Source organism: Ammospiza nelsoni, chromosome 18 (assembly GCF_027579445.1).
Source record: "Ammospiza nelsoni isolate bAmmNel1 chromosome 18, bAmmNel1.pri, whole genome shotgun sequence".
Lineage (NCBI taxonomy): Eukaryota > Metazoa > Chordata > Aves > Passeriformes > Passerellidae > Ammospiza > Ammospiza nelsoni.
The window spans coordinates 5,737,405-5,755,982 of NC_080650.1; the positions used below are offsets into that span (position 1 = coordinate 5,737,405).

The window sequence follows — 18,578 nt, forward strand, 5'->3', positions numbered from 1 at the left end:
ACATCTTGCTAATTGCCTATTTAATATAAAACAATCAGCTTTGCACTGAAAATAGCAGTTTCTCCAGTTTAAACACATCACTTTGGTGTTTAATTTCCTCCTTTTTGATGATAGGTGGCACCAGCTTCTCCTCAGAAAGCCAATGCTTGAAGTAAACAGAGAATTTCAATAGGTTTTGGCAAATGTTTCACTGCTAACACACCACAGCACTGACCTGTGTGTTTTGGAGCTCTGTCAACAGATTAGGCAGATTTCACTGTAATAAACTCCAAAAGCAGAAAAATCTTTCCTGAATTCTGATTAAAATCCCTTTATTAAAGCTCTGTTATCCATGTAAAGATGCCAGGGCCTTATCACCAGGTGAATTGCTGTATGTCAGTTCCTGCATTCCAGGTTGGACAGTGCAGCTCAGTCTGCCTTTAACTCTCACTTTTGCAGTTCAAGGAAATCCTGATGTGCCTTGTCCTTCCCTTCCCATCCCATTACTGGATCTCTGAGTTCCTCAAGAATTTTTTCTGCCAGCTGGGCCCACCCAAAGAGTCATCTTACAGCCTCTACTCTCAGCAGGACAGAGGCTGTTAGGAAGCTCTGCTTGGCTTTTAAAAAATAAATAATGTTGCACACATGGTCCAATGAATGTCACATCACTTTGTTGATCACAGCTTTACCCCTAAGTTCTGTAAATGACAGAATTTTGTTAGTTAGAATGCTCTTTTTTTTCCAGTACATGTCCTCTACATCAGTAACACACCTGAAAGAATGATAGAAAAAGATGAATCCTAAAAGGAAAATGGTAGGATTTGATGAAGCAGTAAAAGTGGGCTAATGGTAAGAAGAACAAAGTACAGGAAAACCTTGCACTAAATTTGCATGGGTTTTGTTTGCTGGTTCTAAGGATTACAGTTAGTTTTAAACACGGAAATAAACTCTTGGATTAATTCACAAGTTAGAAATGTTTAGTAAATTCTAGAACAAAGGAAGGAGGTTGTGTTTGCTTGTTTGCTTTTACCTCAACATTACAGATAGGAAAATACCCAGTCTTTATTTCCTTTAAATTCCAGATAATGAGTCAGGATGCAAAGGCAAGGCTAACTAATAAAGGTGTTCAACTATGTTACAGCAACAATAGACAGGCAAAACAAAACAAAAACATGACCAAGCCATTATAGGCTGAAAAATCATTATCACTGCCAGTCAGTGCTCAGTTACAGGCACATATTAATGATTCACAGTCAGTTAATGAAGATTAAACAAAAGGGTGGCTACATCCACGGAATACATTCTTCACAGTGGAAAAACTCATGCTTAGGACAACTTTTGCAGAAAAAAGGTTGTCAGATGCAGAACTGCTGACAAAATATTTATACAAACCTAATTTTGCTGGGTATTATTCATGAAACATTCATTCTAGCAAGCATATGGTACCTTCAAAGGTGATGTTTCTCCTTCCAAGAAATGCTGGCTTGATTACAATAGGAAGTTGGGTCTACAGAATACCTTGGCTCAAAACAGAGCAGCGTTTCTACAGAGAGTCCTCAGCATGGAGTTACAAAGAAATGGGAAAGAACACAAAGACTGATCCTGGGGATGGAGCTAAATTTGTCAAAGCTGTATCAGGCCATTCCTTCTGAGGTTGGTGGTATTGTCACCCACCTGAAGACCACAGCCAACCCCACCTTCTCTGGGAAAACCAAGGAATCAACAGCTGCTCCTCCACTAAGGCAGTCACTGTCCTTGCAGAAATTGGGAAGGAAAAAGCTTGGGCTTTCAGGTGTCACCCAGCTGATTCAGCTGAGCAGAGGGGTGTAAGAGAGTCAGGAACATGGGCACATGTCCCATCCTGGTCACTCAGCTGTAATCCTGGGTGCTCCACAGCCTCCTGACAGCAGGAGCAGCAAGGGCACGGAAGAATGAAACAAGGGCTTGGATCCTTTCTCAGATGCTCTGTTCTCCTTGATCACAAATTGCAAACTTTGTCATACACACTGGAGAAACAGCCTGGCTGAGATCCAAAATCAATGTTAAAGCCAGCAATGTATGTTTTATCCCACTGAACAGTTCAGGAACCCAATGGGTTCTCACCCTGCTATCACCCAGCACAAGAGATGACACAGACCATCTGCTTGCGCAGTTACAAAGTTGTTTGCTGGTGACACACAAAAAAAAGCATGACAGTCAGTTCAGCAATATATTTTAAAACAGGATGACAGAGGTCAAATGAAAAAGGGTGTTAAAAAAGAGTTGGCAGCAGTTATTCACAGCTTTACACCATAAGAGAACTACAGGGCATCCTATGGAATGAGAGGCTGTGGTACTGACTCACAGCAACTGTGCTATTTATTACAGCAGGATGTTGTGATACCCAGAGCTCTGAGTGGATTGGATACATACAGCCCCAGTGTCATTAAATCTAATGGTTGGGATGGTGTGTAGAGCCTCTATCTTGGGAAGGCCTTACCCTGAGAAATTAGGGGGACATACATGGTGAAAGGATCATTCTACATTTTCCCTGCATCCTATTTCATATCTCTAAACAACAATTATTGACTGTTTGCAGTAATGAGGTGCTGGATATGTAGATGACATTAGTCTGCACTGTTATCAATCCAGTTTTGGTTGTGCACCCCCAGGGCCAAGTCTCTTACAAGTGCGTGGTGACTGCCTTTCAGAACACAATATGTGCAATTTAAATTTTAAAATGCCCATATGCTTTGCTATTCTAGTTTTCCTTTGTGTGAATCTTGGAATTTTAATATGCGTGTCCAAATGTACAATGATAAAACATGCAGCTCGTGTCAGCAGTAAAATGCATAGTAATTTATTAACTTTTTCAGTGTGAATACAAATTGGTTTGATGATGTGCCACACAATGAAAAAATATTTGCAGTCACAACTTGCATTCTAGTTGCTGCAATTTTTTAAAATTAAACATTACAAAGAGTTTGAAAACTGCACAACACTTGTTGATGGCCAATAGGAAACACTAATACTATGAAAAGTAATCAATGCTTTGACATGTCTTTGAAGACACTCTTCACTCTTGATTCAGAAATTGTTTTTCAAAAGCAGGTTGCCATATATTGTTTCACTGGGTATTTGTAAGCATTCCTGGCCAAACCCCATTGTTTTTATTTAGGACAACCCCTGAACTCAATACCTTTTAGTTTACATGTCATTAATGCCTTTGCAAAGTAAGTCACTGAATCTTATTATGGAGCCATTCTGAAATCCATTATAATGCACTAAAGAGGTCACTGTAGTTTGGGATTCTTTCCAAAGAGAATTTTTGGGTATTAAGTTTCCTGTGGTGGCATCTAGATCTAGAGATCTGATCATTCCTTGGTTTCTATCCAGCCTGTTAGCTAGATATTCTAATTTGCAACACCATCTTTTATCTGTGCTATGACCTCTACCATTGACTTTGATCAGCACTAAGAAGCAGGCAGTCAAAATAGCAGCAGGAAAAAATAGAACATCATTGTTAGAAACGCCTTCAATCAAGTGAATTCTTGTAGTTGTTCTTCCTCCCAAAGCCTCTCATGAAAAACAAAGGCATTTGTGCCCTATCTGAATAATAATATGCTAAACTCCCTCTGAACTACAACTTCTGTTGTATTTCTTATAGCCCAACTCCCTGGATCCTGAAACTGGCCACAATGCACTTTTGTGTGGCTGGTAATGAACCATTTCAAATGAATACTGGATACTGAAGGAATTACACACGGTGTAATTGATCTAAAGAACAGATTAGGACTGGTGCTATTTCATTAAATCTGACTAGCTATGACTTAAGTACTTAAAACTGCAGCTATCCTGTGTCAGATAGATTACACCCCTTGTCACATGGCAAGTGAGATTTTCATCTACTAGATCAGTTTTTTAAAAGGGACAGGCCAATGAAAAGGACTGTAAATGAAGGACCATGAAGGCTTCATCTTCAGATACATTAAACCCCGAATTATTAATTCAACTGAGAGAAACATTTCAACACTTTGAAAATATGTATGAAGAGCAGTTGTTTGTTTCCATATTTTGGTCTCAAAAAACTTCTGTGCAACCTTAGTTTGGTTTTTTGCATGTGGAACAGGCCTGAAGAGTTCTGATGGGTGAGCACAATAGAGAACTTACATGATTGAAGGGGAATCCAGTGGGTCCTTCCAAAGCATCAAGTTTCTCTTGTTTCCTTCCCACTGGAGCTTGCCTCAGGAACCAGCAAGCCAGTAAGGCTAGAGGACAGCTCTGGCTGAGGAACAAATAGATTCAACCAAACCAAAATTAAATTCAGCTTGGAAAATAGTCTATAGCTCTCAAAAAAGAAAAAGCTGTTATTACCTTAGGACTCAAACTCATTTTTAGGGACTCTAATATGCTTAGAAAATAATATTTTTCCTGGTTTGGCTTTCACAACAGTGTGCTCGACTTTCTTTGGTGTGCTGATCTTTCTTACCTTCTATTCTTTTGTCCTATGACCTGGTATTTAGCTCCATAATCCTCTAAATCAAACAAAATAGCATAGAAAACCTTTGATCTGAATTTTCTCCACAAGGCATATTACACTACATTGAATACTTTTCATGAGATCTAGAATGCTGCACTGTGGGAAACAAGACTGAAAATTTGAACACCATTAAGCAGGATTTCAGATTATACTAAGGGGTGAAATACTGACAAAAGAACCATAGACTTTGGTTAAAACAGATAATACTCAAGGCTTTTTTTATTATTATTCCTTTGACGAGAGAATATTTAAGACTCTCTCACATGCAGAGTCACCATGTTAGTACCACAGCCAAAGCAGTGGTTCATACAGATAAAGAATAAAGTAAAATTAATCCAACAGATGTGTTTTGCAAATATAAGAAATTGTTCCAGCAAGTCTTAAAAAAATGACAATCACATAAAATACCAACTCCACCTTTTAAGAGTTAATTTGATTTCTTTTATGTTACTATGTAAATCTCAAAGCCATTTATCTACCACAAAAACCTGTTTTCCTTCTTGTACCCTAAGTCTGGTTCTTGCAAGCCTCCTGCAGCTGGCGGCCTTGGCACTCAAACCTGCCAGGACTGACCACTCTCAGACAGTGTGGCCACAGTCAAATGCCCTGAGGGGCAAAATTCCAAGAAACCCAATTCTCTGTGATCATGGTGGTGTCAGATGAAGGTTTGACATCTCTGTCAGTAAACACAGATCTATCTGGTCCTCTCAGTTTCAAAGCTCCTAAACTGCCTATGCCAGATTTGTTTCAGGAGCGTAGATTTAAACTTTAAGTTCCTCTAAATATTCAGTTTTCCTTTTTCATTTACCCAGGGTTTGAAAGTCTTGCTGCCCCACTAAGGGGCTAACCAAGGATCAAATGTAGATTGCTAATTCAAGACAAGGAAAAATAAAAGGGAAAAAGAAAGCACATGACATATTTGCTTCTGTTCAGTACTGCAACTTCATACTCTAATAGGTCACACTGATATATAATTAATTTCCACTGCCTGCCATGTTCATATAAAATAGTTAGCACTTACTCACTGGAAAGATTTAAAATGGGTATGAATGACCTGTTACTCCCCCAAAATCTCACCTGGTGAAACCATCTTTTCCTTCTTTTGCTTTCTCACCTCCCTCAAGGAGTAAAACTCCATCAGAGCAAACAAAAGGAGAATAAAGCTTTCATACAGTTTAAAAGGTGGAAATTGTATTTGGAGAGAAGATGAAAACTCACTTACAAACTCACTCCTGTACAAAGCCTTCAACATCTGCTGCATAGATGGTAAATATAATTTTAAATTGTCTGATAGCTTAACATAAGGAGGTTAAATGCAGGGCAGCTGTTCCCAATCCCTATTTAGCCTGAAGTTTCCTACCTGTTTTGGACCTGCAGGAAGGCTTGAATACTGAGATTGTCTGTGGTTTTATACAGTATTGCTTGATTTATTAAAGATGCTACTCTCTCTGCAGGTCTTATTACACTTTTCAAAAGGTTGTGTTCAACTTACCACAAACACAGAATTTTAAGTATTTTTGTACCTAGAATCTCACCCAGAATTACTCTTTAGTATATGCTCACGTGTAACCTGGTCCATGAGACATGAATAAAGATCAGCAATTAGCCACAAGTAAACTCCAGGAGAATTGGCTTGGTATTGCATCTTGCACACTCTATTTCAAGAATTAAACTGGAGCAAAACATAGTGATATGCTTTCTAGATGCCAACCAAGACTTGAAAAGACCTGATGGATTTTGCATGTTAAAAGTAAAAATTTTATTACATACCATGCCCTTGAAAAATTAACTTTGTTTCCATTAAATTTTGCTCAGCATGCCTTGAAATAGGAATGGCAAAAGTTATTCAAGGAACAGATCACCAAGATTCACAGTACCACAGTGACTGCAATTATCTATTTCTCTGGCTCAGTAAAACAAAACAATTTTTTTTTAAACTATAAAATATTAAACTGTGAAATTAACAGATACCATCTCTGTCTCTCCTTCAGTATGACTGAAATCATCTGTACAGAAAAGCTGTGTGCCACAGACCCGCATCCAAAACCTGCTGATGACAGTGCTCATTAATATTGACAGCTTTTTGGAAAAAACCTTGTCACTGCTCTGTCCATATGCACTGACCCTGCATGAACCACTGGATACATTATTAAATTCAGGTTTACAAAGATGCTGCCAATGGGTCAGCTAGAGTAAAATATTTATATTTCAGAGTAACAGTATTTATATATGCTCCCTACCTCTTGCTCTAACTTGCCTTCTTATCACTAGGCTTGTGTTTGTTTTTCAAATGCTGAAAAGACTTTGTTGGTTTATTCAGGAAATTTGTCTAGACAGTGCTCACACAGCATATTTGCTCACATTTGACATTTTCACAGGATGGGAAACAAAATGGAAGATCCAAGTTTTTAAGCTCCACAGATGGCACCTAAGCCAGTCAACTTATTTCCAGAATAAGGAGGATTTGGAGCATTCTTGTTCCAGGCAGTCTCCGGAACAACACAACAGTGACCTGCAGGACAGGACACACACTCAGGGCTTTGGGGCCAGCTGAGGCCTCCTGAAATCCATCCATCCACCAGGAATTTACTGCCTCAGAAGAGCCAAATATCCAAGTGCTAAACTGTGATGTCTCTACAGCCAACAAATGTAAAATGTGGCAATATAACGGAGCTTGTGGCTATTTTACCTATTCAACATTTATCTGTGTCTAACTAGAAGAGGTCTCTAAAATGCTGCTGTCCAGCAGCTCAAAGGTTGAGAACCACCTGTAAACATTTGCAGAACAGTTTCTTTCTAGAAACAGAGACTCCTAAACAATCAACCTTGAAATGTATCATATATTATAATATATTTCCAATGTTATTTACAGATCTTCTTGTTTAGTACAACGAACCAGACATGCTGAAAAGGTAGGATTTTTCCAGTCCTCTTTTATACGAAGTACAATAAAAAAGGCACATAATTATTCACCGTAGGAGTTGTGCACCAGTCCAAAACTTAAAGCTAAAAAGCTACCCATCAGAGAACTCTCTTTTTGAGGCAGTATTGGGATGTCTCCTTTGAACTCAGCATAGAAAGATCTGTCAATTCCTCTAGGAGAGCTTAAGGAATCCACTTTCCTGTTGTGTTCTGGTCTTCACAAGATTTCCAAATCAACAGAAAACTCTCGTTAATCTTCCCACATCGTCTGCTGAAGCAAGGAAAAGTCAAACAGGGCATGTGTGTGTCTGCTTTCCTTTTTCTTCTTTCTTTCCTTGGAATGACCAACGATGGAGGACTCTTGAGAGCCAAGACCTGTTCAAACTAATTTGCTTTAAGACAAATGCCTCGGGAGATATGGCACACTGAGCAATGGACAGCAGCAGGAGAGGCACCTCAGCCCCACAGTCAGTGCCTCCCATGCTTGATCCAGTTTCTAATCATCCATTTCTGCCCCGAGCACCTTTGTACGACCAATCTGAGCCCAAAATTTGCATCCTTTGACATTTCCACTTCTAGACAACGGCCTGTGTCTCTGCTGATGATTGGACCATTCTAGAAAAAAAAAAGGTGGGAAAAAAAAGATTAAGGAAGGAACACACAAGATGAACAGACTAGAAAAAACAGTGCTAGATCTGTAAATCCTTAAAAAACATTATAAAACGTATTTCTATATATATATATCAGTGATATATTGCCCAGAAAGTTCTAGAAATTCCTAGGAAAAGCTAGTTAATACATAAAAAGTACCACAACAATTCCTTGATAATTGTACATTTAGGAATTGCTGGGAAAATCCCCCCAAATCACTAGAAAATCTCTAAAAAGCACTAGTGAATCCCTACAGAGCCCAAGAAACAGGAAATCCCAGAGACTGTAATAATGCTTTTGAAAGTCTTAAAAATGAAGATTCTAGATCTTAAAAAATGCCTATAGAGGCGCTAGAAAAATTCTAGAAAAGTTCTGAATGCTAAAAAACAATTACAAGCACATTCTTGACAATCGGGACGGAAATTGAGAATACTCCAAAACAGGATAAGCAAAAATTCCTAGAAATCATACCCCAAAATTTCTATTAATAATGAAAGAATATTCCTGGGTAGCACATGATCTATGGAAAACATATCTGACTATTTCTAAAAAGTACTGGGGGGAATTCCTGGTATAGCCCTCCAAAGACCTCCTTGGCATCATCCCTCTCTAATTCAAGGCTTCCTCAGCTCTTCCTTACCTGTGTGAAATCCCAGAACCTCTGTGCTGGCCTCAGGACATCTTCACACTTCTTGAGGGTGGGTGTCCTGCCCTTGCCATCGTCCACCAGGCATTTGGAGTCGGGCAGGAAGGCGGTGGAGCCCAGGGGCCCCAGCTGCAGGACACCTTCCGAGCTGTAGCGGACGAGCTGGGGGAGAAAGGAGAGTTCTGAGCTGCTGAGGAGCCCTGGGTCCTGCTGCACATTGGGTCTGGGGCATGCTGCTCAGGGGCAAATCTTGGCAACGTTGGTAAAACACAGAACATAACATTCCCTTCTCACACACTTCTGCTCCCCACCACTCTGCATACTGGATCTGGGACACACTGCTCAAGGGCAAATCTTGGCAATGTTGGTAAAACATAGAACACAACATCCCCTTCTCCCATACTCCTACTCCCCACCACTCTGCACATTGGTTCTGGCACATGCTGCTCAAGGGCAAATCTCAGTAATGTTGGTATAAACTAGAGCACAACATCCCCTTCTCCCACACTTCTGCTCCCCACCACTCCCCACCCACTATGTCACTGCAAAAAGGGCAATCAAGGAAGTGAAGTAATCAATATGCAAATCCTGCCCACTCAGCAGGAGTTGATTTAACAAGGACACGATGTCAATTTTGTCGTGCAGTTTGTTCTTAAGAGCTCTGTTAGAGGCTATTGATAGCAACAAGTCTAATTAGTTTTTGTAAATAAACATTACTGAAAAAAATCCAGCCATGCAACCCATATCCAAAAATATGAGAGGAAAAAAAGAAACCATGAGGGAAATGGCAGCAAATTTGCTAACATATGCTTCAGGCCTACATAATAAAGAATGACACTCTGGTATTTCAGTTTTCTGTAAAGCACATTAAAGCAAAAATGCACGATGCTAATTTGGCAGCAGGCCAATACATCAAATCAGACTTATCTACTTCTCACTTCTGTGCTTAAACCCAGAGTCATTAAACCACCATAATATTTTGCCTTTCCTACTCTGAAAGTGCAACAGCCAGGTGCCAAAAGACTGCAGAGTGGAGTCAGCTATGTGGCTGGTGTGCTGTCAGTCTGGATGCTGCAGGGTGAGGATCTGAGCCACCAAAGAAATGCAATTACCACCCAGGAAATTCACTGCCTGTCTGCTCCTATTGCTGTTATATGGCTGAACTTACTTAACAAGAAAGGGAAGGAAGGTCAGAAGTGCCTGCCATTTATTGGATGCCACTGACCAGTGTGTGAGATATCATTAAGAATCAATCAAAAAAACTCAAATTAGAGTCTGGCTTTCTACTGCCATCCTTATTAACCTCAGAAGAATCATGCTGTGAATAATCATTTCTTGCTGGTGGTAAAAAGAGCATGGTCTACTTGCTCCCAGACCAGATGCTCTTTGACATAGTATGTGTTCATTTTCCCACCTGCCACTTCTGCTCAGAGCAGCCATGTGAAGCACAGAGGTAGAAGAGAGCCTACATCACAGAGATAACCACATGAGGATGCTCTGGCTATGAACAGCGCCTTTGTCATGGCACAGTCTGGACACACTTCATCAAGTTTTTCCCGCTCTGAGATTAGGAGGGACATATGTAAAATAAGCTCAAGCAAGCAAAATAATTCAAAATTTGAAGGGACTGCCAGGTCAGACAAATTAACTTTGTTTTTTCACATAAAAAGGAGCTGTTTAAAAAACTGCAAATCAAACACAACATTTTGTCTTTTACTTTTTTTCTTAAATAGAACCAGACTGTATATTTCACACTTCTATTTAATGGCTTTTCAGCAGAATTCAAATGAACTGCAGGTATGGCTGAAACACTGACCAGAAAATGTATTCATCTTGCAGTCCTTATTATCTCTCTGTAGTCCCAAAATACTGCCCCACAAGCTTGTTGGCTTTGCCTTATGTAGATAATCAGAAGCACTGTTTATAATGGGCTATCTGCTCTGTAGGATAGGACTGATTTTCCTTTTTGAGATGAGCAGCATTTTCTGTACTGGTACTAAAATTGTCTGAAACATTCTTTGTCATCAGAATCTCAGTAGCCAGAGCTCCATGTGCTCTGTGTCACAGTGGCCATGCACTTTGTTATAGAGCAGCCTGTCAGAGCAGAAAGGACCAGTCCTGCTTAGGCTTTAGAAGTGGAAGATACATTAACTCTATTCTAAATTATCTGCAGTATTGAAAGTGGCAGTTTGTGTTACAGCTCAACAGGGTCAGGGATGGCTCCGTGCAGGAGACTCTTATCTGTACAATCTTGAGACAAATGGAACAGCATGGGCCTAATTTCCTGAATCTGCACTTTCTGTCAAGTTTTTATGGCTGTTCCAACAGTCTTGAAAACTTAGGCTTATTCCACAATAAAACAGAAATAGAAAAAAACCCACCCATAAAGGATTATCTCAGTTCAGACCATATTACATTGGAAAGCTGTAGAGCCTGCTTCTGCAAAATCAGACCAGAAATTAAGGTTCAAGAAACTACTATATGATTAATAACATCTTTCTCCAAAGAATTCCTGTTTTAACTTCCTAGAGACAACATAAACTGTGAAAATAAAATAAGCATTAAAATAAGTTGCTTATACTATAGGATAGAAAGCATGAACTGGGATACAGCCAATGAAAATTATACATCCTGTGTCCAAACTTGATCTTAAGTGTCATTAACGCATCCAAAAAGAAATAATTCCTATTTATGTCAGGACTGTGGGCATGATACACAATGGATGTCAAATCCATTCCCAGTGCCAACCAGCCAGAATCAAATTACAAAGTTCCCTTTGTTAAGAAATGTTAAATCCTATGAATTAAAAAAACCAAAAAAATCTGCGCAAGTTTTGATGGCTGAGATCCTTTGATATCTACACACTCCAAATTGCAAGCTGCAGAACAGAAGCACACTTCTATACATCACTTTGGGATGGACCTTCACTCAGTTTGTCTCTTTTATCTAGGAAGAGCTGAAGGATTCAAATGACACTGAAGCCAAGTGCTCTATTAAATACTAAAGATCTAATCCAGATACCATCTGCTATACTGATGGCAGATAGGACAGTTTTCCCTTCAACATTCAGAAATCTGAGCAGAATGCAAAAGATGTCAAAGGTTGTTTATCAAAGCCACCATACGTGGATCAAAAATAGTCAGTGCTGCTGTCTATGGAATATGATTCTCCGGGAATATTAATGTGGTAACAAAATGGCAGCTTTAAACTGGAGGGTTTGACTCCAAAAATCCTTTCCTGCTAACTTCCAGCCAAGTGAAAAAAGCACCAAATGATTGCAGGTAATTGTTTGTAGGAAACAGTTTCTAGGATGGGCCAGGTAGCTTTCCACACTAAATTTAACCTCTATCTCTCTCTCTCACTCTTGTTCTCCAGGCAAAAGGAAATCTTTAATGGTTCCTCAGCCCTGCAGTTAAGGCAAGCTGTCAGCTGACACAGGAACTGAAACACTGAGCAATGCAGGAATCCCAAACACCCTACATCTCCAGAATACCTGTCCCCTCAAGGCAAACAGATCACAGCTTATCAAACTTCCATGTTTGCTCCAGAATCCCACCCACCTCTTCCTGCAGGTGGAGAATGCACCTGTTCATCCACCCTGCTGCCCTGCACACAAATCTGGGCACTCACAGCTCTACCCAGCAAAATGTTAAATACCTGCCTCTAGCAACAGCTTAAGCAGAGCCTTTCATCTCCTCTCACTCTGTTTGTGTAGCTGCAGCCCCAGGGATCCGAGCAGGGAGCTCTCCCTTCCCTCTGGTTGCTCTCAATGCAGAGGGAGTTCTGTCTCTCACAGCTGCAGAGCCTCCCCTGTCTCTGCTGTGAAAGGGAAGGGAGGAGGGTGGCCAAGGGGGCTGTTCACCCTGGCCCTTCTATCCCAAGATGATATTTCATTATGTTCTCCTCTCCTTCACATACCATATAATCAGCTCCACATCACAGCATTCAAGGCAGGCTCTGAGACAGTGAATATTTCCACTGGGGTTGTGCAGTGTTCTCAGATGGTTCAAAACCTGTGTGTCCTGTAACCATTCTATGAAGCTTCCAGAACAACATGTTCCACTTTTGGGGGTGTTGTATCTGTCCTCACAATCTCACTTTTTTTTTTTTTTAATTTATTTTACAACAAAAGTGTATAATACCACTGGGCTTTGCAGCTGATTGCACAATGGAAGCCACACACAGATGCAGAGCAGTTCAAGCCTCCAAATATATTTCTTTATTTACAAATCTTCTGTAGCCCTGGACTGTTTCTCCCAGTAGTATTTGCAAATGTTTTTTTCCTGAAAGCCATTAGACTCAAACTTCAGATCCAATGAACACATATAAAAAGGACACTACTTTGCTGTAAAATAGGTTTTGAAATCGACTCAGACTGATGCAAAACCTTGTCTGGATATTCTTAGCTGTTAGCTTACAAGGACTTAGCTCAAGTCAAACTCATTAAACCAAATTGATGTAAACTCAGGCTAAATGCATTCCAGAGCATCCATAAAAGAGCTTGTCCCTGTTTGAATAAAGAAATTTAAAAGCTGATATCATTACAAAGATGTGATTTATCATGGGGAAAACTGATCTTGAAAATACACATAGGGAAAAGGCAGTCACAGTGGAGTGGTTTTATTTTGCCACTGTAATGCAGGACAACAACATCCAAGGGAAACAGAAAGGTAGGACATAGAGAAAAAGAACATTTTTTCACAGATGAACAGTAATCTTATTCCTAACTCAGCTTTCTTTAAACACCTACCTGACTTGGGTGGGTTTCAGTGGAACCATGTGTACACTAAAATCACTGGTAATCTGCTTGTCAGAATTGAAGAGTATGAAAAACAAACAGGGCTGTAGCTAAACAGGGAGAGGCTTTCCTGTTGGTAGGACATATGAACAACACTGATAACCCAACTGGGGAAAGGGAGTTCCATATTTATATGAATTTATATTCAGTAGACATGTACTAATAACCCAAATCTCAGCTCAGTAGGGGTATTTTATGTCCTATGCTTGAGATGAAACATGTCAGAAATGGAAAGCTAAATGCAGCAGACAACTATGCTCACCCAGCCTGATTAGAAGAGGGGCTTAAAAAATGTTTATTTAATATATTAAAACGCTTGCTGTCAACACCTTTTGTGCTATGTGCTTGAATATCCTTGATTAGGGTTTGTGCAGCTGTGGTTCTCACACTGAATTAATTTTGTAAATTGTGGTGAGATTATAGAAGTTTTCCAGCTGTGTAATCATTAATTAACTTGGCTGCATTTGAGTGGCTCCAATCCATGCTTGTCTGTGAAATACTCAACTTAGATAAAACATCACTTCTGCCTTCATTTGGTGTTTCTTGCAGAATGAAAACTCTTTTCCTGTTTTTTGTTGGTTTGTTTGTTTTAAAGGGAATAAAAAAAATCACTGTAACTTATGCCCTCATCTATTTTCTTCCTGAAGTCAAAGTCAAAGCCTACTCTGTGAAACAGGAATCATGGACGCAAACAAGTAGGTTAAGGACTTAAATTGCAAAATAAATTACAGTCAGAACCATTTATTTCATTACTCTTCTAAGTGCTAGAACATCATGACAGAGATTAGATGTTGCTAAGGGACTTTCAGGAAGGACTTAAATTTGCAACTTTCTGTTCCGATTAGGATGGAGCAGGAGACTGAGCTCTCTCTGAGCGCCTTGACATCTCTAATGAGAGTCTTCTTGAGAAGCTAATTTACATCTATTTAAGCAATGCCATTTTGTTACCTTACTCAAAGGCTGCTCCTTCCACCTCTGCTAGGAGAGTGTCAGTCAAATAGCCCATAATGATCCTGCCAAAGGTGGACATTGTGCCAGCAGGAATTACTGTCTGTCTCACTTCACCTCCGTGGTGATGCATGAGCCAGGACTCCCAATCAATAAATGCATGACTGAGCCTTGGATAATTGTTAAGCCTGATAAGGTCAGAGTTTATTTACACATGAGAATGTTCATTAATATAGTTTTGATTCAGATGCTACCTCAAAAGAAACAAGAATTTCATTTCAGAAAAAGCTCAAGTCCTGGATTTAAATAATATCCAACTTGTATGAGTAAAATCACTATGAGCATGGAAAGAAGAAATGTCATTTTTAAATCTTCAGACATCTGAAAGAAAATAATAATATGCACAGGGAATGACCAAAAAAAAAAAAAAAGAGAAACCTATTTTAGAAAAGTCTTAGAGGATATTCTTAATTCCCTTTGAAGCTGATGTTAAATATATGCTTAACTTTTTGCCCACTTGGGGAATCAAATCAGCAGCTTGATAAATAATTTCTGCCCGAGAGCCTGCTGGACCAAGGAACAGTTAAATTAAAGAGGTACCATGAATAAGTCATGTTATAGCAAGAAGAACTGCTCACTCCCACAGACTACCTAAATTAATTAATCTTCAGTGGATCCCTGTTATTTAAACAAGTAATGTGATCCTTCTGTTTTCCTAACTGGCAATTTCAAAGTATGGATTCACAAGCTGGACAACCTTGGAAAAGGCACCTGACAAGACTGGAGCAAAGCCAGACATTTGCCTTTGCAGCTCAGGAATTACACTGCCATACTCAACACAAATACATCCAATTACTCTTTGTTTCTTCTGAATATTCTCCGAGTTCAAGGTTTCTCACTCATGATGGGATTTTCACCCTTTACCTGGGAGGACATTCCATGGCAGGGATAAAGGATGGCTTTGTCATCCTCTTCAGCCCCCTGGTCCAGGCAGTAGCCGCTGGCTTTGCTGTTCCGCACCTGGAACCAGATCAGAATGAAAACACTTCAGCTGGAAATTAATCCCCATTTCAGTCCAGCCCAGCTAAATCTCAGCTGTGCTACAGCTCCTGATAAAAATACCATGTAAAACTGCTCTCTGAGGGACACATTCTTCTCCTTCAGCTAGGACAGAGTACCAGCAGTGAATCTGCTCCAGGAAAAGACATTATTTGGACAACCTGCTGTCTTTACACACCTTGGGTCAGAGGTACATTTTTGGCAATTACTCAAGGATCAGAACTTCCTAAAATTCACCCAGGCCAAGTTTTGCTCCAAATTGTCAACGTGCAAACATAAATTTTGACCCTGTATGTTGAGAATGGGACTTTACAAACAGGATAGGAGCTACCCAGGATTGGTGTTGGATGTGACATGCTTTTGTTTCTTCCTATTGCTGATATAAAATCAAAAAAACATGTGAAAAATTTTTATCTGAACTAAAAATATAGTACATTGTTATGTACAGAAGTGACATAAAGCACATTTTATGAAAGGGCACAAGTTCAGAGATCCAAGGAAGTAAAAAATTCCTGTGCTTTCCTAGACAAGAAGAATTTACAAGCCTATAAAAACTAGGATGGAGCTCTTGTGAAAACACTTCCAGCCTTTCTCTTGAGGCTGGAAGCATTACACACATATTTCGAACATAGAAAAACTTTAGAGATATCATAAATAAGAAGTTATTTAGACAGACACCTCAAAAGACTCAACAGGTCAATTTTGGTTTAGACTGTGAAGTACCTGTCTGAGGACCCCCATAATTTAGAAACAGCTGCTGCATAAGGTGTCAGGAAAAAATCAGTATATATTCCTTCATATTATAGTGTACAAGCATAACAGGGAATCCAATTGGATAAGGGGGCCCACCAACAACTAAATTTCAGGAGGTTTATTTTATGGCTTGGGGGCTATAAAGGCTAAAGAAGATGAAGACAGCTTTATGAGATGGCTTTAAAAAAAGGGGAAGTGAGTCACTAGGAAATATATTTTTACTGCTGTCCCAATCTGTCTTACATCTACTCAATACATTTATTTTTCTTGAACCTCACAAAAATCCAGACATCTTTTCCTCCAGGAAAATACCCAGAAGTACTTTACAACAGCTTGATGTCGTTAGGATGAAGCCTAAAGACTGAAAGGGACCTAGGCTGGTTTATAACAGGTAAATACCTTGTGTGACTTTATTCTATTAAAAATGTTAAAGAATTTGATATTTGCGTCACTCAACTTCCTGTTTGACTCAATAATCTTCTATGTGACAGCTCAAGAGGAACAAAATTTAGCCCAGATTGCTCAGGGTCTGATATAATTGACACAACATTGGCACTTCTGCCAATGTTCTTCACTGTTAACGACCTCCTCAGAGCTGACAGATACCAACAGCTCCTCTTGAATTTACTCAACGTCTTTTCTCAGTTCCTGATGGGGATAGTTATATTAGGATGCAAAGTGATATTATGGAATAAAACTTCCACTTTGTATCAATGTCTCAAGTGCCTGACTTATTTTTGTATGAAGTCAATCAAATGGAAGAGAAAGGAACAGTCTCCATTTAGCTGTCTCGTGGGAAAATATATTGGCTTCAGATTTAATTGCGGCTCATGTAGACAATTATTTGAGCTCTGTTGACCACTGATGTTTTCTTTATGATGTCTGTGGCATCTTATTTGGGAAAATGACTGGCTCAAACTTATGTCTCAGTGTTTTAAAATGAGAGCCAAGGAGGTTGTGTGTAATTGTCAGTAAGGATGACTTCACCTGTGCTGCAGCATAGGTCACTGTTGAGAGAGTTATGATACACAGAATATCACCATACAACATCAGAAGGCTTCAACCCAAACAGAGTAACATCAGGTCACTTCAGAAGGCTTCAAACACCTGCCCTTCTTGTTCTTTAGCCCAACCATTTATCCCCTCATGCTGATGCAGTGCCCCTGTGTGCCCTCTGTTCCCTTTGGTGGTTGCTCAGTGCCCCTGGCACTCCATGGCTCGTTGTTCCAATGCTGCTCACCTGCTCCTCACAGCTGTGCCCATTGGGGATGGGGCTCAGCCACAGCCCCACGCCCAGTGACCCCAGACTGTGTCCCTACAACCTGCTGCCTTCCAACAAAAGGAACAGGGCTTCTCAAAGCCACACTCCCTAGTGCTGGTTAAAAGGAGGGGAGGGCATTTTTGTCACCACTGCTGTGCTGATGTGTAATTGCTCGGTACATCCTGATAGCCAGCTCTGAAAGCAGAGGAGTGCTCGAGTGCAGCTGTGATGTGTTTCCAAAGACATGCTGTACCTCTCCATAAGTGACTGTGTTATTGTAAACCCTCATCTCAGGGTACACGTTCTCCAAGTACCACTTAAAGCTCCGGCACTGCAGTCGCTGTCGCAGAGCAATTCGTTCAGAAACGTCTCCAAAGTCAACTCCGGGGTTCTGCAAAGCAGAAAAAGAATAAAGAAATCTCACTGCGCTGGCTTTATGGTTGCTATCTTCACTGAAATCAAACTGGAGTTCATTTTGTGTACCAAGCTGTATTTCCCTCCTTTCCTGCTTTTGTTGTAAGCAGCAGCTCACCAAACAGCTGGTGCTGAGTGCAGACAATAAATATTAATGAAAGCCAGTGGAAAAAGGAGCACAAAGAACAAAAGAAACCCCAAAATAAATCAAAATAATAAGAATACAATAAGAATGTTTTTACTTACAGCAGTTCTAAGTGTTTGCAATCAATCCTGAAGCCTTTGTTTTCAGATTCATTTAGAATTTAGGCAGTAATTCTGATCTAAAATATGGCAGCTTGGTCATGCTCACTCCAGTAAGAGATTTGAGTATTCAGTGAAGTAAATGATGTCAGAACAGATCTGTTAAAACTTCAAAGTGAAGCTACTCAAAAATCATTAAGCTCCAGTAAGCATTCATATAGAACAGCATTCAGTTTTTACTAGAACTGCAGACTTGAGCCATAGAATGCAGTTAAACTCAAAACCTTTATAATTCTACTTCAGAATTTAATTCACATTTAAATACAAATCCCATGAAAGACACAGGCTGGAAGATTCAAGTTAATATGAACAAAGCCAGCCATTT

The 18,578-nt window shown here is 39.8% G+C and overlaps 1 protein-coding gene across 2 annotated transcripts in view; it reads right to left on the bottom strand.

The window, feature by feature from the left end:
* Window positions 1–2,795: 2,795 nt before the first annotated feature.
* Window positions 2,796–18,578, bottom strand: part of GALNT9 (polypeptide N-acetylgalactosaminyltransferase 9) — a 130,753-nt gene continuing 114,970 nt past the window's right edge. For both annotated transcript variants that reach the window (XM_059485333.1, XM_059485334.1), the window contains 4 exons: window positions 17,790–17,927; window positions 15,388–15,483; window positions 8,712–8,879; window positions 2,796–8,035 (listed from right to left, as the gene is read on the bottom strand). In XM_059485333.1, the coding sequence (XP_059341316.1) occupies window positions 7,889–8,035; window positions 8,712–8,879; window positions 15,388–15,483; window positions 17,790–17,927 (549 nt within the window). In that variant the 3' untranslated portion in view covers window positions 2,796–7,888. The remainder of the gene's footprint in view (window positions 8,036–8,711; window positions 8,880–15,387; window positions 15,484–17,789; window positions 17,928–18,578) is intronic.